The 26524-nt window shown below is 28.8% G+C and overlaps 2 protein-coding genes and 1 non-coding gene across 8 annotated transcripts in view; all 3 read left to right on the top strand.

The window, feature by feature from the left end:
- Nucleotides 1-318: 318 nt before the first annotated feature.
- Trnav-uac lies at nt 319-391 on the top strand. Its single transcript has one exon. It is a non-coding gene; the product is annotated as a tRNA-Val (tRNA).
- A 2292-nt stretch (nt 392-2683) lies between these two features.
- Nucleotides 2684-5607, top strand: LOC113375958. Its single transcript, XM_026615894.1, has 4 exons — nt 2684-2966; nt 3041-3463; nt 4950-5134; nt 5319-5607. The coding sequence occupies exons 1-4, from the start codon at nt 2793-2795 to the stop codon at nt 5605-5607; spliced, it is 1071 nt and encodes a 356-aa protein (XP_026471679.1). The 5' UTR covers nt 2684-2792.
- A 3865-nt stretch (nt 5608-9472) lies between these two features.
- The window catches only part of LOC113378647 (GATOR complex protein DEPDC5), an 84908-nt gene continuing 67856 nt past the window's right edge, over nt 9473-26524 (top strand). For 2 of the 6 annotated variants that reach the window (XM_026619205.1, XM_026619206.1), the window contains exons 1-23: nt 9565-9607; nt 9688-9831; nt 10085-10254; nt 10329-10391; nt 11396-11599; nt 11685-11827; nt 11904-12091; nt 12841-13037; nt 13102-13269; nt 13339-13463; nt 14426-14859; nt 15590-16035; nt 16139-16341; nt 16580-16754; nt 18368-18565; nt 18734-18801; nt 18926-19015; nt 20405-20964; nt 22233-22393; nt 22460-22625; nt 22733-22916; nt 23992-24148; nt 24572-24770. In XM_026619205.1, coding sequence (XP_026474990.1) covers nt 9565-9607; nt 9688-9831; nt 10085-10254; nt 10329-10391; nt 11396-11599; nt 11685-11827; nt 11904-12091; nt 12841-13037; nt 13102-13269; nt 13339-13463; nt 14426-14859; nt 15590-16035; nt 16139-16341; nt 16580-16754; nt 18368-18565; nt 18734-18801; nt 18926-19015; nt 20405-20964; nt 22233-22393; nt 22460-22625; nt 22733-22916; nt 23992-24148; nt 24572-24770 — 4486 coding nt within the window. Of the gene's footprint in view, nt 9608-9687; nt 9832-10084; nt 10255-10328; nt 10392-11395; nt 11600-11684; nt 11828-11903; nt 12092-12840; nt 13038-13101; nt 13270-13338; nt 13464-14425; nt 14860-15589; nt 16036-16138; nt 16342-16579; nt 16755-18367; nt 18566-18733; nt 18802-18925; nt 19016-20404; nt 20965-22232; nt 22394-22459; nt 22626-22732; nt 22917-23991; nt 24149-24571; nt 24771-26524 lie in introns of all 6 variants that reach the window. The other 4 variants (XM_026619210.1, XM_026619208.1, XM_026619209.1 and 1 more) reach the window with 4 other exon arrangements.

Below are 26524 nucleotides of genomic sequence, written 5' to 3'. Positions count from 1 at the left end.
ATGTTCTGTGATCATCGTTTGCTCTTGATTTTTGATTTTTGAGTTATTTGTTGTTCTCTATATTTTAAAAACTGTGTATTGATTAGTTCTGCACTAAAATATTTCTATGCATTTGACGGCTATGAATCAATTACATTGATTGGTTCATAAATTTTCCAAATATGGTTTTTGAAAAAATTGACAAAGTGATAGATATTATTTAGTATTTGGTATATTCAGCATTGATTATACTTGTTTATTTATGGCATTGATTCACTGTCAAATCATAAATTTAAAATGAAAGAGAAAGTATTAATTAAACACAAATGAGAAACCATAGGTTCCGTGGTGTAGCGGTTATCACATCTGCTTTACACGCAGAAGGCCGCCGGTTCGATCCCGGCCGGAATCATATTTTTACCAATTTGGCACTCAAAGATTTTTTCAATTTTTTACAGATATGATGAATAATCCTTGTCGACGATGAGTGGATCATTTAGGCGTGGTGTTTGTTATGCATTAATACTGGAATCAGAATGCATTTACTAGATAGATAAAAACTAGTGGGGCGCATGGCATCGTGCCTTAAGGCAAATTGCTGAAACTTCCCGTACCAAAAATTATTATTTTTTTCAAAGATTAACATTTTTGAAAAAAAATTACTCTGAAAAATTAGATTTTTGAGAAACTATAAATTTTTGACAAAAATTTACTTTTTTTTGAAAAAAAAAAGACTTTTTGGAGAAAAGTGTATTTTAAAATATTTTGGAAAATCTGAACTTCATTTTAAAGCAATCGTATTGCTTTATCTGCATAGAGACGAAATATCGAAGCGCGTAAGCGCCGTGTCGCCGTCTAACGGATGAACATTGGTACGGAACCCATAGGAATGTAAACAAAATTTATACTTATTGTTAACATCTCTATAAAATATCTGATAATTTGATGTGCATATGTCTAATGATCATTTTTGACCGGCAGATGGTATTTTTTTTTACTTTTTTTTACTAGATCTCCGAAGTTGCTAGACCTGCCTTTATGAAAATTTGATAAGTTCTTCATTGTGTTATTACAAGTAAAATGTTTTAATTATTCAAATCGGACGCTCCGTTCTCTTAAAAACTAAGTTTTCGTTTTTGGCACTTTTGCCCCATATCTTCGGAACGGCTAGACCTGCCTTCCCCAAAAACTAATCAGCATGTCTCCTTATCAATACAAATCGAATGTTTTTTGAATTATTCAAATCGCTTCATCCGTGTTCCCGAAATCGTCGACGAAAATTTGTATCCGAACACACATACACACACGCACTCACACATACACACACATGCATCCATTTTTTCTAAGGTATGCCAAAATATTCAGAAACGTCTGAAACGATTACTATAACTTACCCTACTTGAAATTAATTACCCTACGGGAAGTTAAATATTAACAATGATTTCAAAAGAAGTTTTTTCATTCTTTATGAAACGAGATAGGCGTAAATGGCATCTCATAAAACTCAATATTAATTTAAACTCTCCTCGAGTTTAGTTCAGAATAAAATTTAGTTTGTAGAAAATTTATAGGGGCTTAAAAATACATTTGCGAATTATTAACTTTTTCCGCAGGGTATTTATAGTAATAGGCCGAAAATCGAAAATAAAAATTTTTGCATTTCTCTAGGTTTTGAAGGTTTCTGAACATTTTGGCATACCTCAGAAAAAATGGATGTGTGTGTGTATGTATGTATGTATGGATGGATACAATTTTTCGGTCACGTTGTCGGGCGCACGGATCAACCGATTTAAATGGTTCAAAAAACATTCGATTTCTATTGATAGGGAGATGTGCTGATTAGTTTTTGGCAAAGGCAGTTTCAGCAGTTTTGGAGATAAAGAGCAAAGAGTGCAGAAAATAGAAATCGAGTTTATGAGAGAACGGAGCATTCGATTTGAATGATCTAAAAAACATTCAATTAGTAATGATTGGAAAAAGTGTTTATTAGTTTTTGGCAAAGGCAGGCCTAGCCATTTCGAATATACTTAGCTAAATGTGTAAAAAGGGCAGTTTTTGAGAGAACTAAGCGTCAGATTTAAATGATTCAAAGAACTTTCTGTTTGTCTTAACAAAATGATTGATTTTGAAGAAAAAAATTTTAACGCCAGGTGCTTTTGCAGATTTTGCTCTTCGGATTTCTTTTGTAATTTCTGGGCAGATAGATTACTAGACAAGTAGATAAGTAGATATATTGATTAAATCGATTATTTACACATATCGGTTTTATGCAATTCAATTTCATGCAACATGCCACTTGCAACTAGATATACATGCACTTTTTTTTATTGTTTCTACAGCAATCAGAACTCTTTCTAACTTATTATTGTTCTATAGCTGTTTTTGTGTATGACTTATGATCTAAGGCAATAAGGATATGAGAAGCAACCCATCGGTTATCTTTCTCCTATGTGTGGGGGTTTTTTATTAGCTCTTATGTCTAATAGTGTGGGGGTTTTATTGGCTCTTATGTCTAATGGTGTGGGGGTTTTATTAGCTCTTATGTCTAATAGTGTGATATACATGCACTTGATTTGATTTTCAAGTAATAGACGAAACGGTTATGAACGATACGTTAACGAGGAAAAAACGGCTGCAAAAAAACGATCGTTAATTCAAGTTCAAAGTGACAGTTTTATTGGCGTTAACCGCTGTCACTTCTACCTATACCATAAATTAAAGATTTATTTTTGAGAGGAGAATTCTTTAATTTAAATTAAGAAACATTGAAAACCTCTAGCTTAAGGCACGTTTGCAGTTGTGAAATTTGTGTAATGTGGAATTTTTCTGACGAAATGAAATTACAAGTCGAAAATTTAAAGAAAATTAACATCGAACATTTTGAAGATAAAAATCAAAATTATGAAAGAGAAAAGTGGCTTAAACTAATACAATGTATGCAAACTCGATCAACGAATTTAATCAGAACACGACCGAAACTAGTAAATGTAATTATATACAATGTATATTAGAACTTACGTTATATTATTATTTTAACGAAAACTTTACAAGTTTGTTTCAGGAAAATACTATTAGATACTACAATCATGCAGTTCAAAATCAAATGCAAGTTAAATATACTGAGGAAATTAATGTACTGAAAAATGAACCTCAAATAGAACCAATTGAAACATTGAAAAGTCCAGAAAGTTTACTGGACTCCCCAAATACTGATTTAAGAATGAGCGAAGATATTGAAAAAGAACATTTAAAATTACAAACTTTCACTGAATGTTTGGACTCGGGAAAAGCTTTATCTGAAGATCAATTATATGAAGTGTTCAGAATTGCTGTAAATTATAATATTGACATAAATCATATAATGGAAAAAATAAATGAAGTACAAAAATCGGAAAATATAAATATATTGTATAAAATATTTGCATCAGTTCAGCCAAATAATTCAATGGTTAAAAGCTTCTTAAATTCTATCATTAAGCCAAGGGTAAGTTTGTTATTATAATTACTTATTCTTATATATTTTCATTTATTTATTCATTTAATGGCCATGGTAACAATTTAACAGATATTATTCTTATAGTGTTGAAATTATAAACTTAAAGTTAACAAATGAGGAAATTTAGAGTATTTTAAAATTCATATACTTTTCTTAAATTTTTTTAACATAAAGAAAGGTGCGCATAAGATTCACACGGGGTTAAGGAAAAACTTATTTGCTACTGTACAAGATGGCATTTAATTAAAAATAAATACATCATATAACAATTTTGAATAATGTTTATTAGTAATATGGTATCACTTGTGATGCACATATTTATTAATGTCAACCATTATTCACATTTATATAATGATAAATTATAAATTATATATTTATAATAGCATTAAAAATATGTATAATAATTAAAAACAATAATGTAATTAAAGTCATACTTCAAATATGACATGATCGGTTTGTCATTGTAATTAGCATTTAGAAATGAACCTTTATTAGAGAAATGAAGTAATTGCTGATTAATAAATTCTATAATATTCGTTTACACAGTGAATTATGTTGAACAACGCCTATACAAATATTGTTTTTGCAACTTCACTCTTCATGTAATTGTGTTTGAAGAATTTCATGTAATTAAAATTAACATACATTCATTGACTGTTTGTATTATTTTTACTTTTTCGCTTGCGATATAATCTCATTCTTTGAACAGCTGTAATATCTGTCTTGCCTAAAAGATATTTTCCATTTTAATAACTTCAAAGTTTTATAGAAACTACGAATAATTTAGAGATAATTTCTAATCAATAATCTTACGTTTAGTACATGGCACAAATGTTTAATTTGTTTTATAATTTTCAAAGAACAGGGTAAAATATTCTTCCGATTCAGGCATTTTTCATTAAATAAAGATTTGTACTATGACGTAACTTTAAAATGTTTAAAATTCATGCCGATTTCCTTGTTGATATCGGTACGCATAAAACGTTGATGCCAATACGCATACAACGACAGATTCACATACACGACGACTAATCACAATCGACCCGTATAGAAATGATTTCATCGAAAGCGAACGTACAGTTTGGGCTTAACGCTATTTCCGTTGCATTTGTACGGATTTACATCCTAGTATCGCCTAAAGAAGTTTTACTTAAAAAAAAAAACTACACAAAACTATAAGAATACGCAACAAAATTTACAAAAATAGAGTAAAACCATAAAACACTATTTATTGGTTTTGATGATTTTATTATTGGTTCTTTTGTTGGTATTTACTTTGAATATGTTTATATGCAACTGAAACATATAATTCCAAAGAAAATGTATACCTTGAATTAAATATGGAATATATTAATGTAAATGTATTTGTTACTCACGGGTCTACTTTGTCAAAATTATTGTAAAAACAATATTTTGATTCTGATTTATAATATAAATAAGAACTTTATTGAATATGTTTATATTTACATTGCAGATATTATTCAATGAGAAATCAAGATGTTTAGATCAGTGTTTAATTTCATGCTTAAAAGATTTCGCTGAAGAGGCTACCGATTTGATTATATTGCCCATTCTCTTAGATTTAGATGCTAAAAGGAAGTCCACATTGTTGACAATAAACAATTGTGTTTCTGATATTGGAAAAAACTATATTTTAAGGTAGATATATTGGATTATAAATTAAATAGATAGAAGAATAATATGCAACATGTTGCTTAAAAGTTTTTGTGCTTCTTGCTTCAGTTCCTTGAACTACAGTCTGAAAATATAGCATAATATGATATATTAAGAATTTTTTTTTTTTATTGTTGAATTTAATTGTAAAATGCATTTTCTGTTTCAGTGGATTTGCTGTTCATAACATTCTAACGAAGGAACAAATACCAATTATTGAGAAATTAATTACAGTTCATATGGACACTGACCTAATAACAAAAGTAATCCATTTAATACATAAATTCAAGGATATTTTTTCAAATTTGACATCATTCGGTGGGTTCCTTGTGACTTTTACAAAAGCAGTTATTTCGAAGATTAAATCAAAAGACAAAGAAATATTAGTAGAAGTCATAAAAAGCAATGCATCAATTCATAAAAGAACTCTAATGGTAATAATGAAAATAAATGAATAATGTAAGAATTTATGGTTTTATTATAACACATTAATGTAAATAATGAGAACTTCTTGTATAACTTATCGCCAAGAATTGCATAAAATGATACATTTTATGTAATTGGCCCCAACCTGGTATTTAAACAATTTATTTGCCATTTCAGAGGGCTTTTGAACAAAAAATGATTTACCATTTTTTACTTCTTAGCTTATTATTTGACAACATATTATTGAAAATATGAGAAGTGGTTCCATTTTAAAACTCACTTTTTAGTCAGAACCATTGAAAAAAGGTTTATATGGTCGTATTTACGGTAGTCTGAACAATATATATAATACGTCATATTATTGAACAATGAATATTGAATAATTTGTTTCTGCTTGAAATAGTTGAAAAATTTGCAATTGTTTGGACTAATTTTTATTTTGCCTAATTTTTATGCCATGATCATAAAAACGAAATACGGAAATATGCAGATATTTTTTCCTAATGTTTCCTATTAAATAATTTTGTTGTATAACTAGCAATTGTATAATTATGTTATTTATGAAAAATATAATGGTTTTCTATAATACTTTTTTATTTCTTTTAAAGTGAGATTATTACAGCTTCTGTATAAAAATTATTATTTATATTAATCATAACTATTTTATTATTTATAAATTTATTATAAAACATGCGTTACCATCGTACATTGAAACCATCGAAATATTATTAAGTACCCGTAATAATCGCAAAAAAACGAAAATGAAAATTTTTGCATATCTACGTTTGAGAGGTTTCTGAACATTTCGGCATTCTTTACAAAAAATGTATGTATGTGTCGACGATGTCGAGAAAACGAATCAACAGATATGAATGATTCAAAAATCTTCGATTCCTAATGATACGGGGCAAAAAGTGCCAAAAATGGTAAATCAGTTTTTGAGAGAAACCATTTTACTTGTATTGATGAAATGAAGAATTAAAGAAATTTCTGTGAAGACAGGTCTAGAGGTTTCGGAGATCTAATGAAAAAGTGAAAGAAAATGCTTTTTGGCGATCAAAAATGATTATTACACGTCAATTATCAGATATTTTGTAGAGATTTTTATAATAAGTATGAGTTTTGTTTACATTTCTATGGTTTCCGTACCAAGATTTATAATGTTACGCGCATCGATATTTCGTCTCTAAAACATCTACGCAGCGCGATTGCTTTGAATAAATATTCAAAATTTCTAAAAAAAAATTCAATATAATAAAAATATATTTCAATTTTTTCAATCAAGTTATTTTTAGTAAAAGTATGTTTTCATAAAAAATCCGATTCGTCAATTTTATGTTTTCTCGACGTTTCAAGCCATTCTGAATCGAATGGGACCAAATTTGGAAAAAGTATGTGTGTGTGTGCGAGCGTGCGTGCGCGTGAACAGATTTTTTGCTTTTTGATTTTTGATTTTCTCAAAAACGACTGGACCAATTTCAAAAATTTAAAAGCCATTCGATGTATCTCGATGAGGACTAGCGTTTATCAATTTTGCGCGTCGATCAGCCAAGCCGTTTCTTTGTAAATAGCAAAAAAGTGAAAAAAAATGTCCACGTTTTAGCCCGCAATTCTGAATCGATTTTGAACATTCAAAAACCGTTCGATAGATACATATTGGTTGGGAATCGTGCTGATTACTTTTTGATAAAGATTCGCTGGCACAATTTCTTGTAATTAACTGTTGAAGTTTTATTTCTCGACCATTTTTATGATTTTTCTGTTTGACATCTATTGTCATGGTCTTCTAGATCATACTAAAATATTACGACCCTACGACAAGTTGTCGAATTTTTGTGCGACAATCAGCCGAACCGTTTCTTTGTAATTTGGAAAAAAGTGTTAAACTTTTCTTTCACATTTTAACCCATACTACCGAATCTATTTTAAAAAATCAAAAACTGTTCGAAAGATATTGTAGTTGGGAATGATTTTGATTAGTTTTAGGTGAAAATCTACCGAGCCGTTTTCTTGTAATTAACTGTTGGAAAAAAAATTAAGCCGATTTTTTAACTTCCCGTAGGGTAAGTTATAGTAATCGCAAAAAAATCGAAAATGAAAATTTTTATATATCTTTACGTTTCAAAGGTTTCTGAACATTTTGGCATACCTTAGAAAAAATGGATGTATGTGTGTGTGTGTGTGTGTATGTGTGTGTGTATGTGTATGTGTGTGTGTGTGTGTATGTATGTATGTGTGTGTATGTATGTGCGGATACAAATTTTCGTCGACGATTTCGGGAACACGGATCAACCGATTAGAATAATTCAAAAAAACATTCGATTCGTATTGATAAGGAGACGTGGTGATTAGTTTTTGGCAAAGGCAGGTCTAGCCGTTCCGAAGATATGGGGCAAAAAGTGCCGAAAACGGTAACTCAGTTTTTAAGAGAACGGTGCGTCCGATTTAAATAATTCAAAAAACATTTCACTTGTATTGACAAGATGAAGAATCGATAAAATTTTCATAAAGGTAGGTCTAGCGGTTTCGGAGATATGGAGGAAAAAGTAAAAAAAAATAGCCATTTGGCGGTCAAAAATGATCATTAGACATATGCTCATCAAATTATCAGATATTTTATAGAGATTTTAATAATAAGTATACATTTTGTTAACATTCCTATGGGTTCCGTACAAATGCTTATGCGTTAGACAGCGACGCGGCGCTTACGCGCTTTATATTTTGTCCCTATGCAGTTAAATCAGTACGATTGCTTTGAAAAAAAAGTTCAGATCTCCCACAATATGTCAAAATAAAGAAAAAAAAAATTTTTTTCAAAAAAAAAAAATTAAAAAAAATTTATTTTTTTTCAAAAAAAAATTTTTTTTTTTTTTTTTAATTTTTTTTTTCAAAAAAAAGTAATTTTTTGTCCATATATATAGTTTCTCAAAAATCTTATTTTTTCAAAGTACATTTTTTTCAAAAATGTTAATCGTTTTTAAAAAATTAGTAATTTTTGGTACGGGAAGTTTCAGCAATTTGCCTTAAGGCACGATGCCTTAATTGCCTTAAGACAGAATTCCACTTACAGCTAGTTATGATTTTTTTTGGCGATATATATATATCATGGTCTTATAGAACTTAATGAAATATTACGGCTTCACGACAAGTAGTTTAATTTTAAAAATTCATCAAAGTTTGAGAAAATTAGTAGTTTTTCTGACGTTTGTTAAAATTAAAATTAGACGATTTACTTGGTTTAACGATAGAGTACTTGGTCTTAATGAATATACTAAACCATTAACGTCGTACGAAAACTGGTTCAATTATAAAAATTGTTGATTTGTGAAAATTTGCTTTTATAGAATACTCAGAATTAACGTGTTCGTTTCCTTTCAATTATGTGTAATAAATCTACTCGGAATACTTCTAATCACTTATAAATTAATTTATTTTTTATTGATTAAGTCGATTATTTACACATATCGAGAAGTTCATGTAACTTGCCTCAAGGCAAAATACCAATATCAACTAGTTTCTAAATATTTCAAAATACTCAAAAATCTTATCGTTTTAAAGATTTCGAATTTAATTCAATTCAATTACGGTACGGAAAGTCCTGCAATTTGCCTTAAGGTACGATGTCATATGGATGCCATGATGAATGGATTTATTTATATATTTATTTTATTTATAACTTTATAACTCTTCTTTTATCTATGATTGGAACCATCCACCAGTTTACAAAAGAAGCACTAGAGGGTACTAGTGTGCATTTATTGCGTTTCATGCGCGCATGTGCTCGAGTTCTTTGAATCCTCGAACTGTCTCCGAGATGTGACGTCACAATAATAACATAACCACGTTTTATCAATATGAGATCTTTTGTATAAACATTTATATCTGAAAGCTATTACAATTCGAATAATCTTTATATCCTTTGTTACAAAGACAATATACATAGAACAATTATATAAAATAATCTATTTTTACAAATGTGATACATAATAATGAAGCTTTTTAAGCTTATTGTTCATACCAGAGGGTTTAATCGTGAGTGAACGCAATTTTCCTCAATAGATACATTAGTTAATAAAAAAATACTTATCTAAATAACGATACATTTTTTTCAGCTGCTGATATCCTTGTTAATCCTAAAGATTACCCTGGAATTAAAGAAGGAGATGTTGTTGAAATTTATCATCCTGAAGATGAATTTTCTCGATTGCTACTTCAAATTACCTGCTTCAAAGAGGATTTGCAAGGACGTGGGAATGGTAAATATCAAAATATTCAAGTATCGATAAAAGCTATTTAGTAATCAACAAATCAATTTATTTTACACTTTTTACTCTAATATTTGATTAATTCTGAATTATAGTCAAAAGATCATCAAAAGTCATTTGATTATAGTCAAAAGTATAGAATTAAGTCTGAATTATAGTCAAACGATTTGGCCTGATACATCATTTGATCCATTTATCTAATATTTTTATATTACTTTCCTTATAAGTTTGTTTTGTCTTCCAGAAACCATCAGTGTTGAGCAAAGTATTGCGCAGTTATTTATGTTGCGCACATATGGTGATATTTACATGAGGGTAGTTCAACCCTCAGAAGTAGTTTTAGATTCTGTAGAAATAACATTTAAAGATCAGTACATGGGACGATCCGAGATGTGGAGGTTAAAAAATTTTTTGGTGAATGAAATATTTTATGCATTGATCTAAAAGTTAGATATTACATTTAATATATATATATTTTTTATTTGTAGACGAATACATGTGTGTATATGAATAAAAAAATTGAATATTGCAATAGTTCAATTCGGTGTCAAGTAAGTATTCAGTATCTAATATTAAACTGCATTTTGTATTAAATAATGCTAAAATTTTTGCTGTTCAGATTAAATTATTGTTACTAGATGTTTGAAATGTCCAACTATTTAGCCCATTCGAGACCGATTGCACATCGTGTGTGCAATTGCTTTCCAAGGCTATAAGACCGGTTGCACACCGTGTGTGCAATATTAATAATGAACAATTATCAGTTATTCTGAGTAAAATAGTCGTGAAATAAGATTTTTTTTAAATTAATAATATCTGTAAAGTATAGAAAAACTAAATTTGGCATTGGTTTTAATGTATAACTAATGTATAATTATTTTAAGATCAGTGTAGTGTTTCCTAAAAATGTATTTATAAATTGTGTTTTATTTTTCATCGCTGAGTCACTTTATTACCTTTTGACAGTTTTCTAAAAAATTATTTCTTGTTTATATTATTTTCTTCATTATTCAACTTATTTTTTTGACTTTTTACTATTTCTTAAAAATGTCTTTGCATTATATTCTGTTCTTCTTAATTGAGAGCAACATAACGAATTTATATTATCTAATTTTTTTTAAAATAAACGTTCTTTAATTCTAATGATATATTTTTATTTTACCTTACATTGCAATACACTCGTAATAAAAATTTTCTGAGGAGCGAGTTGCACGCACGGTGTGCAAACATTTTATCTATGCAAATTTGCTTACGAATTGGGTGATTTTTGTAGTAAATAAGTTTTTTTTTTTTATTAAAAATGAATAATGTAAACAAAAAAATTTTTTGCTCCTGGGGGCCGCGTTCGAAAAAAATTGCGTCTCGAATGAGTTAAACTGAGCTTAGCATTTTATTAAACTAAATAATAACATTTTATTAGACTCAACATGCTATATTTTTCATTGTTTAAATTATTTTAACTAAATGTTTGAAATGTAAAATGTCCAACTCTTTCAACTGATATGTACATTTTATTAAACTTAAATGGATTATTATTATAATTATAATTTTTAAGGTATATGAGATGTGGGGTCAAGGCGAGAGAGTTGCCTGTGGTGTTATTGGAGAAGAGACTAAAGTTGTTTTTCGATCTTCGACTTCTATGGTTTACCTTTTTATTCAAATGTCATCAGAAATGTGGGATTTTGATATTCACGGAGATTTATATTTTGAGAAGGCAATTAATGGATTTCTTGCTGATTTGTTTATGAAATGGAAAGTGAGTTTGATTTAAATCTCAAAAAAATGTTTATTATTTATTTGCATAAAACAGAAATAGTTATTTCATGATGGTTTGATTTTAGAAATTAGGCAGCAATCATGAGGTTACAATAGTGTTATTTTCAAGATCATTTTATGCCGCTGAAAGCCTTGAAGAATTTCCTCAGCATATGAGAGAATGTCTTCAAATTGATTATAGAGGAAGATTTTATGAAGATTTTTACAGGTATTTGTAATTCTTTTTCTAATTTATTATATTTTCTGCAAGCATTACATCTAGTCATCTTAATACATGTTGTTAGAGTGGCAGTTCAAAATGAACGTTATGATGACTGGAGCGGAATTTTAGTGCAGTTGAGAAAGTTATTTACAAGTTACCAGCAAATAATATTGAATTACCATGAAAAACCAGGTGTACGTATTCCACAAGCTATAAATTCAACAGCAGCTCAAGGAAACTTTTTGGAAGTGCTCAATATGTCTCTTAACGGTAAATAATGCATTATAATTATATATATATATATATATATATATATATATATATATATATAATATATGTATATATGAGTAGTATGTACATATGAGCATATACAGCAGCAACAATTAGTTTTTTTTGAAAATCCTAAAAAAAAACAATTTAAAGTTAAAAATGAATTTTTGGATAACAAGCATAGTATATTATCAGATTTTTGTACAGGCTTTAATTAGTTATATTACATTTTTTGCGAACAATAAATAAGACAATCTTGACAATAAATAAGAATTTTACTAATATTAGATTTGTATTGAAAGGTTATAAAATTTACTTAGTGCAAACTATCTGTTCAATTTATTGAGCAATCTCTGATAATTTCAAAGTACAGGGGAAACTCGTTTATCCGGTTTTTTGGAAGCATTTAAGCCACTGGGAGCAATAAAATTCGAAAATGTCTATATTAAGGACCACTCTAATGTATATACATAAAGTTAGTGTTAATTTCTCAATAAATACTGATTTTCATTAAGATCTATGTACATATTTGTTATTTCTAATAAACACAACATTATTCTTCATACATTAGATTATCCGGTATTTCGATTATTTACACGCCTATCGTCAATAATTAGTCCTGTTAATCGAGTTTCTACTGTAATGTGGTAATAAGATAGTGTCGATATTTTTTATCTCATTTATATACTTTGTCACGTTTAAGATAGTAATCTATATTAAATTATCTGAATAGATGTTTATTTGTGCAGTTTTTGAAAAGCATTATTTGGATCGCAGTTTTGATCGTACTGGACAATTGTCTGTTGTAATAACTCCAGGAGTTGGTGTTTTTGAAGTTGACAGAGAACTCACAAATGTTACAAAGCAAAGAATTATTGACAATGGCGTAGGTAGTGACTTAGTTTGCGTTGGCGAACAACCATTACATGCCGTACCACTTTTAAAAGTAAGAAAACTTACGGAATTTTTAGATTTTTAATATTATCTATAAAGTGTTTAAATGTTTTCAGTTTCATAATAAAGATGGAGCAGTAAGTTCTATAAGTGATGACTATTCAATGCCTCATTGGATTAATCTTTCATTTTATTCAACAAACAAAAAAGTAGCTTATTCGACGTTTATTCCCAGAATTAAGTTACCTCCGAAAAAATCATCTAATGACTTTTTTAGTGATTGGGTATGTAGTTGTTTGTACATTAGTTTTTATGTTTATATTTTATATTTATATGCAATCATTTTTTATTAGATTGTTCCTCTCAACGGTTGTAAATCTAAGCTTCTTCCGGATACTAAATACATGCATAACTCGTTGTTTGATTATGATGCTTATGATTCGATAGTTTTTCAACTGCCAGCTACTCACGGCACATGGTATATTTTTTTAAATTATTTATATGTTTATTACATAAAGTGATTTATATATGATCTGGGTCATTTATTCTACTGAATGAGAAACATGCTTTAATATATTTCTTTTGAGAATATCTTACTACTATACAGTTGTGCCCCGACATACGAGTATAATTTGTTTCCTAACCATGCTTGTATGTCGAATTTTTATCATATAAATACATTGAAATCCAGTTAATTAGTTCCAGCACTGTGATAACTTTTTTCAATATTAAAAATAAATTTACAATATATTAATTTAATTATTATTTTCTCCTTCCTAGATAAATTTAGAAAATGGCAAGGCGTGTTTTGTTGAACAACTCTGATGTTCGAATTGTCGTATTTTTCTGGGGTGATTTTTAACCACAAACTTTTAGAATTCAAAAAGCTGCTTATAAATCATTGTAAGGATCTTAGCTGGAGTTATTCCCTTTAGCAATTTCTTCTGCTTAAACGTAGTATATATCTCTGATGTGTTACACACGTACATCCTCGCCATCCTCATATTTTTCAATAGACCCATGGGTATAAAAGTAAATAATATTTTGTAGTATATAAAAATTACGATATATTAGCGTGGGTAAATTGTTACTATATCATTGATGCAATTAATATATAATTGAAATGACTAACTATAAAATAATTTATTATCATCAAATAGCCAAAATATTTCTATGGTAGAAAAATCATTCTTATAACTGACGAAACTTTTTATATTTTTATTTTGCCATTAATATTTTTCTGGAAAAACTTACTCGCTCAAAGCTCGTTTCTCGAATTTTGTGTGTGGAAGTAACAAATCGTACCTTTGGCGTCTCGTATCTCGAAACGCTCGTAAGTCGGGGTATCACTATTAATTGTTATGCTGTTTTCTGTTTGCATGACAATTATATTTATTTATAGTTGGAATTTCTGTTATTAAAAGTTATCTTATATTTCAGTTTGCAACGAGAACCGCGAATCAAGAAAACTTCTTTAGCTGGTTTAGAAAACAAACAAATATCTCTCAGGCAAATGCAAAGAAAAATGTCAGATCCTGATATACACCATGGATTACATAATAATTTTAATTATTCAAGCGTGGCTCAACGCCGAACAAATAACTCTCCCTATCGACCTCCAGAACCTTTACTAGGGCCGTTAATTCGGGCTGGGCGAGCGCTTATAAATCCTTTTGATCCTTCCCATGTTACTATCAAGTTGACTTCAAATAGAAGAAGATGGACTCATATTTTTCCTAAAGGGCCCACAGGTGTTCTTATTCAGCAACATCATGATACCAATGACAAAAGTCTTGCCGAAATGGAGCAACAACATATATACATGATGGAAATTGATAAACATAGATCAGATACAACTAATGTTTTTAGTGATTGTAAGTACCTACTTTCTTTTTTTTTAGATATTTTGTTTACATTTCTTGTAACATAACAACTTTTCGTTTGGCCGACGCCGGTCCGATTCTAAACAAAAATGTGGTTTGTGGTAAATGTTGCTGACCCACTGCCGACAGCAAATTTGGCGTCGGCCTCAACGTGTTAATATAAAAAAAAAAAAATGTATATAAGATTAACGTAAGCAGATAAATGGCACTTGTTATTTGTGTACAATTCTATTTTGAGATTGGTCAAGCCTGATTTGATAGCATACAAAGAAAAACAAAACTACGCGTAAGTGGCATTTTTCTTTACATCAAGTTTTACAAACTTCTTTACAACTTCCTGATATGTAGAACTAATTGACTTATCGACACAAGATATTTTGAAGTTTTTACAGGGCTCATTATTTCAAAGTTTAGAATTTTTAAAATTAAACTACTTGTCGTCGGCTCATGATATTTTAGTATGTTCTTCAAGATTGTCGTCTCTATCCTCATATAAAATTTTATAGGCGATGTTTTACAAATACCAATCAATTTTGATTCTACGAAATCGATTAAAGATTTTTGGCGAAAACGTTGTTAAAAAATTTTTCACTCGTCTACGAATTTTATAATACTAGACTAATTGTTTTATGGATATTTACATATTTAAAATTTGTACGTATCACGTTATAAAATAAAGATTTGTGATTACGACCATTAGAGATTAAATTTTATATTCTAGTTAGAAGAAAACTAGTGCCTTCTCATACTATAGCAGGAGCTAATATGTCAGATGTACCCAGTAGAAGTTTAACATTACTTTGGGGTGCAACTGGTGAACAAGAATGGACACCTGATCTCACAACAGGTAATTGTTATGTAATAAGTATTATAATTTTGTATATTTGTTGCACTTTATTGATTTCCAACATACTATTAAATTATTTATTATATGTATTTTTATCACCAGGTGTTGATTGGAAGTCATTGACAATACCTGCTTGTCTGCCTATAACAACTGATTATTTCCCTGATGAAGTTTCTTTGCAAAACGATTATGTTCTTTCTGATTATAATCTTTTACCTGACGACGTAAATGCAGATTTTGCACAAAATAGAGCAGTATATAAAAAACCACTAACCACCAATGAAGTGTTCAAAGAATTAGTTTCTCAACGGCTGGCACAGGTGATATATAATCAATTTTGTTAGAATGTAACTTATAATTATTTTTGATGGAACAAAGAAAAAATAGTTTCTGATTAAGTAATTAAAATTTTTATATTTTCAGGGGTTTCAACTTATTGTGCTGCCAAATTATAAACAAACTAAATCGACTTTGCCAATGTTGACTATGACTCCATCAACGGTTGCACCTTTTGCCAATCCAGCAAGTAATACAGTAACTAATCAATACTTACTTTCAATAGGAAGAGTTTTTCACAAAATCACTCTCAATGTTGATGCTATTACAGTCACTAGATATAGACCAAGGTAGGCACTCTTCTTAATTTTACACAATAAAACAATCATATCTTGAATTAAATTAAATCTTCGTGTGAAGTTATATTATACAGAAAATAAACCAGAAACCTACCTTTACTGCAATATTGTTGTAGTTTAAATAGTAACATGATGATCTTAATATAATATCATATTCCTGTACAATATTTTTTTTTTCAAATGTGTTGATTCATTTAGCTACTTTTTATTGTACAATTTTTTCTTTCAGACATCCATATCCACCATTTAATGTTCACTACAGATACAGGTTTCATGCTCCACATCATGATACTTATGAAGTATCATGGGTCTCCTTTACAACAGAGAAAATTGAAAATTTCAATTGGAATTATGTTGATCATTATATATGCACAAGAGGAGATACAGATTTTGCTCTAGCTGAGGTATTTTATTTATTTTGCATTTTTTAATATTGTTAGTATTATTACTAATCATTTGTATACATGTATATTATATTATATATATATATATATATATATATATATATATAATATCTCGCGTTTTCACTATTACATAATTCCAATATATTTCATTATACAATAAATGCTGTTAGAACTTGGCCTAGAGTATGTTAAAAGATATCTCTAAGCAGATATGAGTAAGCAGACAGAATAAGAGCAACTTTTTTTAATTGAATAGAGTATATTTAACTTCTCGAAGTAGAAGTTTATGTTTTCACAAAAAAATTCTCGTGTTAGTTAGTTTTCCTAGTAGATTGGCCGAGCTGTTTCTTTAAAATTTGCAGAACAGTGCAAAAAATCACTTTTATATTTTCATAAAACAATCAAAACCGATTATAAAGATTCAAAAACTATTCAAACTAGTTGTAAGTGACAAATTGCTTTAAGGCAAGTGTAAATAATAAAATTAATTAATAAGAAATTAATTATATATATATAATAATTTATGAATGATTTATAAGTATGCCGAGTATACAGCAAGTATGGCATCATAATGTGGCAAACTATTGCAAATTATTCAATTTTATAAAAAACAATTCTTATACATTATTGAAAAACGAACACGTGCCTATTACATACACGGAATATTTTTTGACATATTAGCACTCAAATAATCCAATTTTCATTAATTTTGATTATTAAATCACTTTTTGCAGTATTGTAATATTTTAGTATAGTCATTAAGACCATGTACTTTACCGCCATTTTTTTTAACAATCAATTAATCAATCTCTTCTATTTTGTCTATAAAAACATTTAATATTTTTGGAATACACCTAAGTCTGTTTTTACACGGAGATTGGTTCCAGAAGAATCCGTGTAAAAAAAAAGTGTAAAAAAAGACATTGATCTTATACAAAAATGGGTGATTTGTTCCTAATCTCTAAAACCTATTAAAATTAGTGAAAAACAAGAATTCATGTTTATTTTATTAAATCAAATATATAATACTTAGTGCTATTCACATTTGCTTTGACCAGTAAAAGTTTGTACGCGCTAAAGGGGAATTCTCTTAAATCTTTAAGCTAGTGTTCGCAAACTATCGATACTATCGATGGTTTCAGACTTTTTTCTTTCATAAATACTTTTTTGTGATATGAACATACTTCGCAAAAATTTAATTTGACAAAAAAAATTTAGGTACATAAAATTTCAAATCGTGCTAAATGGAATAAATTCGTGTAAAAAAATTAAAAATATTCAATTTTCAAACCGTGTACAAAAAGACCGTGTAAAAACAGACTTAGGTGTATTTCATTATGGAACAGAAAGTTTCAGCAATTTGCCTTAAGGGACCATGCCATACACCACTAGTTATTTTTTATTTAACAGATCAAGATAATTTATATAATTAATGGAACTGCATTTCAAATATTCATTTAAAAACGGTGGCTACTTATTTGTAGACCGATTATAAAAAAAAAAACACTAAATTTTCTATTATTGCAATAAGACTAGATTTGTCAAATTATTTAATGACGTATTGAATATTGAATACTTATCCTATGTGTGTATATTTATTTTTCTATAAACAGGCCTTAAAATATTGGAGATTTCGAATGTACATACTTCCGCTTAGTAATGTGGCCACACGTAAGATAATGGATGGAACCGTTCGGTGTGATATATATCAGGAACCTACATTAGAAGAACAAAACAATATTATAGATGGATTTTTAAAGTTTGTTGAAACATTTCTCAACAAAATTCGACGCCCAAGTCATGTAAAATTGGTAATTTATTATAAACTTATACATATTTGACAACTTTATTCCTATACCCAAAATTATTTATTTTGGCTTGATATGTACTTTTTTATGTTTTACCTTTAATTTATTTTTTATTATAAAATATTATTTACATTGTGCATATATCACTACCTTGAAGTTAAAATTTTTCAGGGCGGTTCGGGTAAATCAGCATTTCGTGAGAGGTTGGGAAGCAACAGAATGGATAAACCGAGACCAAGGTAATACCATTTATATTATAGTATTTATTGAAAAATATTTATTTCGGCCTTACAAATTATGGCACAATTTTCGAGAACGTGTTTATGAGAAATCACCTATTTGATTTACAACTTTTGCAAACAGGTCTGGTTCCAAAGTTATGGAGAGGAGGATAGCTTCATCAGATTCTAATTTATCTACAGATTTAATTACTGCGGCAGATATTGGCGATGAGTAAGGCGACAAAATTGAACTATAATTTTCAGCTTTTTATTGTTGTTCTTTTAGTATCGTACTTTGAGCTTAATAATTATTTTTTCATTTTTTTTATTTAACAGATTGGTGTTTTGTGGTGTGTGGTGTTTTAAATTCACATTAGTGGTGAAGATTAATTTGTTATATATGTACCTAAGTTATATAATTTTGTTCCACTTTCTTTTGTATTGTCTTTTATTCTTACAAATTTCCGTAGTTTTATATGTTTTTCATTGAATTGCATGATTTTTGCTTATACACTTTTAGTATTTTCTGTTGTTGTACTTGATACTTTAACATTCTTTAGATATACACTTATTCAGAAACACTTCTTACAATGTAATTGCATGTTATTTAGAGATGGTTACGAATATAATAGGTAAATCATTGTTCTTGGTCCAAATAATGTAATGTGCTGTTTTTTACTACTAATAACGTTTTTTTTATAAACTATGTTTTCAGGTTTTTAATATTTAACTATATTTTTCACACTAACTTTCATGGTTTTATTAATTTTTGTTTGTGTCGAGTTGAAAAAGTAACATCTTCTACTATCTTTTCACTATTGTCTAATTCAAATTTTTTTCATTACTCAATGTAATTTCTTAATGAGTTTACTTTGTATTTTTGTTTACCAATATTTTATGATAACTAATTCCAATTTAAGAAACAATGCCAAAAATATGTTGTAACTGATAGTCAGCCACCAAGTCATCTTAGCTTTGTTTGTCAGATATTATTACAATGTTGATTGATTAGCCTGCGAAAACTATTCAAATTTATTCAAATCTATGTATATCATATATCGTGTAATATTTTTTTTAATAAAGTTTAAGTAGACGTTCCTTTTCAACAAATAATATCAATTTTTGTTTTCAAATAAATATCACATATCATTTAACCAACATTTTTAACTCTATATGAATTTTTGACTACTCTTCAAAACTTTATCAGCAACTAGATTAAATTACAATACAATAACGATATACATTTATTCAGTTCTCCAGTATTCAATTAGTTTAATTATAAACAAAACCTAGAACTTGATCTTGCATTGGAAATGCATCATTTAATATGAAATTCTATTGCAAAAGTATTTCATTCAATATGAAATCCTACTTCAGAAGTTTCTTTCAATAGTACAGAGACAAATATGTTTAAAATTATCATTTGTCGGTGTATAGACATTAGAATTTGGATTATCAATTTATTTTTAATGATTTCTTGAGGATTATAATGCTATTTTATCGGAAGCCTATCTGGACGAAAATTGACTATATCTGCAAAGTTTTCATTAGCTAAAAGTGTTATCAATAAAGTGCAACCTACAATAATAATGAAATCAATTAACTCTATTATATTGCTCAGGACGAAGATTGAAATAACCAAACTACGTACAGGTGCAACAAATTTGGAAATTTTGGATGCTATGAAGAATTCGCCCGATGGAATTGGCTTTTTAAATCATACCCAGAGTTTACCTAGTTACACATTTGTGTCGACTGATGCCTGCACATGGTTGCTGGACCATTTAGAGGGAGTAACAAGTATTGAAGCGGCCTGTGTTATCATGAAGCAAATGTTAAAAGATCGACTTATTTGTCATGCTTCAGGGGACTTTGACAAACCATTTATTATTGGATTTTATTTATACTATATTGTTCCCCAAGAAAAGGACCAAAAAGGTATACATTTAATACATACAACTATACATAAACATGAAGCCTATATGTCTGTACATTATTTATCAGATTATATTCAACCACTTTTTGATCTTGAGAGCTTCGAAAATGAGTGGATGGAAGTTGGAATTAAATTTCCTAATAAGTCTGAGTCTCAAGAACATGAATCATCAAAGGAATCACAAGTTGTGCACTTCTTAAGAGATGTTATTGTTTCTCCAGTTCTAGAAGACCAAGAATATGACGGTACGTTTTTTTTTTTATTAAGTATCTTTATAAATATGTACAAACCAATTGCTTTTTACATAATGTGCATCTATGTACGTCATATTTTTTTTTTTTTGTCAAAACTAGATTTATTCAATTACACCTTGCCATTTTTGAATAACATAGGCAATAAAATACTTACAAACAGTGATGTGTCAACCCAAAAAATTTCTGATTCTGAATCATAAAATACCTCATTTGTATCATGATTTAAATCAACTTGAATGAAGCTAACAAAATATAAACTAAGACAAAAAAAGCTCCATTGATGTATTTGTTTAGTAAAAGTGATAATTCATTATAAAAAATGTTGAACTTGATCAATATACTCTCGATAAAGCAGATATTATAAACGCAAATTACTGACAAAAAAAAATATATTACAAAAATTATTAAAAATTATTTAATTTTGAAGAAGTTTGAAATATATTTTCAAATTAATTCACAATAAAAGATAATCAAACACTTATGCATTACTAAAGCATATAGAACCATATTCAAAATCTTAGATCATCAGAATAGGATCATATCTATATACAGAGCTGAATGTAAAGACATTTCCTTAATAAATGCAAGTCATTATTTGTATCTACCATAAAGCCATATTTTGGTGAAAAATATTTAGTACGCTATCATAAATCTTGCTATTACTTCATTGTTTTCCTTACTTGCCTAATCAACAGTTTTAAATGGAGTTCAAAGTTAAAACTCTTTCAGCGCTCCATCTAATAACCAAACACAAGAACAATGTATTTCATTATGTTGTGATTCTTCTTTTGAGTCTGATCAAAATCCGGATAAATCCGGTTTCGGTTAAATTGTATAAGTCGAGTGATTCGGTTCATTTTGATTTGGATAACAAATCGGATGGCTTCGGTGATTTTTTTCTTTTATTTTAATTTTTATATATAATTAGATTTATAATTTCATATTTATTAAAATATGTGTCAATATATATTGTCTCTCAATCAGACAATTGTCTGGCGAGAGAGAGATTACAGTAAATATTTGTTGGCTTGATATGAGTTGATTTGAATTAAGTAAAATCACATCAATCATTCAATCAGGATGTTAAAAGCTTTATTACAATTATTGAAATAACTTGACTTGGCACAAATGTACTTGTCATAATTATTATGCTTTATTGGTGAATATAACCATGCCAATTTTTTTAAATCCTTTTGGAATTATAAAGTAATTCTGATTTGTCTATGAATTTTTTACTATTCTTTGATGCACATTTTTAGGTTCTATTTATAAGCAAACCCATTTAGAAATAGATGTTAATAACAAAAGTGATAGAATTGAGTGGGGTCATGCTCTTTATCATTCAGTCATGAGACCTATGTATGCTTATGAGTTAGTAGTGCAATGGTTGACCGCATCGGGTACAATTGTAGCTGATTTGGTAAGTTCAAAATACAACATAATGATTTCTTATTATCTATTTTTGACATTTTAATTTCGATTCAAGGTTATGGGTTGGTCAAGGAAAGCCCAATCATGTAGCTTACAAATGGTGCCTATACCAGCTGATCCAATGGCTCAGCCTTTCACTGCAAAATCGGACCCTTTAAGAGGCCCTATTTTTATACCTTTACATACTCATGTCTTATGTTCTCAGGGTCACATGTTCAAAGGTTTGTAGCATTTTAGAATGATAGCTACTATTTTACATTTTGCTTTTATCCTACACTATTTCCATAAAAAATTAATATTTTTATAATCATATATTATTTTTATTTAGAATTTCCTGAAGAAACATGGGGAGATAGATTATTATTGTTGCAACATGAAATTCTGTCTCGATTTGGATTTCTTCGTTGTACTGTTGAGTCTGCTCCTGGTACGAATATGTTATCTAGTGACCATCATTACATTCACTGTACTGGCAACATGTTCATTCTAATACCATCCCAATTATCATTGAGGTAATTATGTATACTTTTTAATGCAAGTTCTTACATTTTTCTATGATTTTATTTGGGTTTATGCCCAAATAAATTGATACTTACGATTTTTCACATTATAATATTTATATATGATATATTATTATACTATTGTACGCTCATATATAGATATATTTTACCATTTTTGTTCATTTTTTTAATTACAAATACAGTGGTACCCCGACATACGTAATAAATACATGGAAATGCTATTAATTTGTTCTAGCTCTGTGGTTCTTGTTAAGTTTTTCGAATACTAAAAATGTATTTACTGTTTATTAATTTATTGATTGTGTTTTTCGTCCATTTATGATATTGTGGAAATTAATTAAACATGTTTGTTTCATTGAAAAACTTTCATACTCGAACTGTCGTAATTTTTTTGAGGTGATTTGCAGCCACAAACCATTAAACCTCAGAAAGCTGCTTATAATTTATTGTAAGACCCTTAGCTGGATTTATACTCTTTATCAATTCCTTCTGTTTAAACTCAGTACATATCTATGATGTGTTACGCTCGTACATCCTCGCCATTTTCATATTTTTCTGTAAAATAATTTACTATCATAACACAGTCAACTATTTTTATGGTAGGTTAATCATTGTTACAATTGACAAATTTTTTCATATTTTTTTTCATTGTCATTAACATTTTTCGAGAAAACTTTTACTCGCTCAATGCTCGAATATCGAATTTTGCTCGTATGTCGATGCAACGAATCGCTTTCTTGGCGGCTTGTACCCCGAAACATTCGTATGTCTGGTCACTCATAAGTCGGGTTACAACAGTATATTATTATAAGATTATACATTTATATATAAATTGCAATTTATTGTCAATTTTATTAATTACAAATACTTTTGTTTGTGATTATAATGTGAAATTATTGTATACAAATGATATAAATAAATTGTATATATATATATATATATACAATTTATTTATATCATTATATATATATATATATATATATATATATTATATATATATATATATATATATATATATATATATATATATATAACGAAAAGCATGACATATTTACAATTTTATTAGGCCACGGCCACGATCTATGTCAATTAACCAAAGAAGGGCATCTAGTCGTTATCCTGTTCTTCCTTCTAAAAATGATGTAGGTCAGAGTCCTCATGAAGCTTATATAACCCGACATGTTAGTGGGAAACACAAAGGTGATCATGATGGAGTGAAAAGGGTGAGAATAAAATATTTTATTTACAGAAAATATTTTTATCATTGTTTAGTGTATACTATCGGTAAAGCAAAAATTCAGTTTAATAGTGGAAAAAATATGCAGCTGATATAGATATGGTAAAGCTAACTAACTAGTCGAAAAATCACCATCTTTATTTTGTCAATGAATAAAAATGTTTAACTTAAATATAGTTAGTTACTAGTTTAATATGCATACTTTTTATGCCAAGTTCTAGATTTTGACGGCATGTATAATCCTTGTATTGGTAAAACATTTTTATTATTTGATTATTTTATTTTGATCAGCTTAAATTAATTCATTAAGTTTGATTAATAATTACATCTGGTACAAGATTAATTAAATTTTTTATATTTGTAAATTTTATTTGGACAAAAATATTATTTTATTATTTATATTTTTCAGGTTGGATTTTTATGGTCTTGGAATCATATGATCTCAAAGAAATGGAAGTCGCCATCAACTAATGCCACAGGCGATGAAACTTTCCAAATAAAATTATTGAGAGATTTTAAAAACTTCTGCTCAAATACTGATCAAAGACTGGTTGATTTTTGGGAAGATTGTTGGAAGACTAAGGAAATGGTTTCGACAGCAGCCCAATGTTAGTGTTTTAAATTTATATCTATTTTCTGCGATTTTATATATTAATAATATATATATTTGTTATTTTATTATATGATTATATATTACTATTTGTTAAAGTTTACATATTTTATTAATTTATTACTGATTTTATATGAAAAATATTTATAACTTATCGGAACCGGGCATTTTTAATTATTCTTACGTTTTGACATTAATACCTAAAATGATAAAGAAAAAGTAAGTCGTATTCTATTAGATGTAATTTTTAATCTCGGGGCATCCATTAATTACGTGATCGTTTTTTTTAATGATTTTTGAATCTCCCCTTACCCTTGGTGATACGTCTTGATATTTAGAAGTTACGTAAAATTTTGCGAAAAAAGTTTTTGAATTTACGAAAAGAACGTAAAATGTTTTTTTTTTTTTTTTGAAAAATCAGGTAAAAAATAAATACACGTAATATCTCGCTAGGTCCTTTCCTCTCCCACGTGATTTTTTTCGTGATTTTTTGTTAAACCCCCCACTCCCGCTAAAAGCCCCACTTGATTAATGGACGCCCCCTTAACAAGTAGTTCTGAAAGCGCTAACAGGATAGATTCAAGTTAAAAAGAAGAAATCAAGAAATTGAATTAAGATTTGAATCGTTTTGTTACATCAGTGTTTTTCGTTTTTGTTACTGCTGTACGGGCTAGCGTGTAGCCCAAGTAGGTAGAGCTTGCTACTGAACTGAAACGTATTTCCGATGCTCTTGTGCAAATGCTGTTCGAAATTTATGTGCAGACATGTCATTTTCCGGATAATACGCTTTTAAAAAAACTAAAAAGTACAAAATCAACATTTACAATAATTTCCAGAGTGATAAATCTGGAAGAGTCGGCTTACAATCCCCCATTATAGTTTTTACATTCATACGCAAATTCGCGTCTTCTGCCATTTGCATGCGACTTTTTCTTTTTGTTCTCTTGAACTCCGTGAAAAATTATTGATTGTTGTTTCAAATATATTTCGGATTACAATTAGAAAATTCAAGAGAGATTCGAACATTAGCCACTGACTGCCTGAGTGCGATTGAAGCTTGATGTCGATTACATGTTTATATTAGGGGGTAAATTATGTTTACTTATCTATGCAGCCAACTAATTGCGTGCGGCTTTCATTCTTTTATAGCTTCAATTAAATTTTTAGGTTTGCTGAGGTAACCCAATCAGTAAAAAAGTATTTCGATCGGTTGCGCAGTTGGCGTTCGTTGAAAGATAAAAAAATGCAAACAAACGTTTTCGTTATATATTGCTTTTTTATTTTTGCAAAAGTAAAAGCTCGTCTTAAGCTCACAAAAAGTTGTGTGCTTTTTATGATGACGAAACCTTCAAGAACAACAGTGTCAAAATTGGTTTGCCAAATTCCGTACTGGAAGTTTTTAACTCTAACATGAAAAATGCTCTGGCCGTTCAGTTGAAGTTGATGCCGACCCAATCAATTCAATAATTGATTTGGGTCGTCACAGTACAACGCGCGAGATGGCAAAGAAGCTCAATGTACTACCTAAAACAAATTGGATATCTTTAAAAACTCGATGCATATTTGGTTTCTGGTGAAATTAAAGAAACGCAATTAAGCAACGCATTAGCACCTGCGATTTGTTAAAAAACGTAATGAAAATAATCAATTTTTAAAACGGCTGAAAACTTTCGATAAAAAATTGGTTGTTTACAATATCAAGCGGAAAATATCGTGGCCGAATGAACCAGCTTAACCCTCCATCGGTCGGGG

The sequence above is a fragment of the Ctenocephalides felis genome, unplaced genomic scaffold, assembly GCF_003426905.1.
Source record: "Ctenocephalides felis isolate EL2017-DRISC unplaced genomic scaffold, ASM342690v1 CF-g0.4_SCAFFOLD_01886, whole genome shotgun sequence".
Taxonomy (NCBI): domain Eukaryota; kingdom Metazoa; phylum Arthropoda; class Insecta; order Siphonaptera; family Pulicidae; genus Ctenocephalides; species Ctenocephalides felis.
Note: the sequence above shows the minus strand (reverse complement) of the source record. Positions and strands in the feature narration are given on the sequence as shown.

Excerpts from the sequence above, each read along its gene's own strand:
- LOC113375958 (XM_026615894.1), top strand. The coding sequence starts at position 2,793 with ATGTGGAATTTTTCTGACGAAATGAAATTACAAGTCGAAAATTTAAAG. Across the intron at positions 2,967-3,040 it reads CACGACCGAAACTAGTAAAT|GAAAATACTATTAGATACTA; the intron begins GTAATTATATAC and ends AGTTTGTTTCAG. Across the intron at positions 5,135-5,318 it reads GGAAAAAACTATATTTTAAG|TGGATTTGCTGTTCATAACA; the intron begins GTAGATATATTG and ends TTTCTGTTTCAG.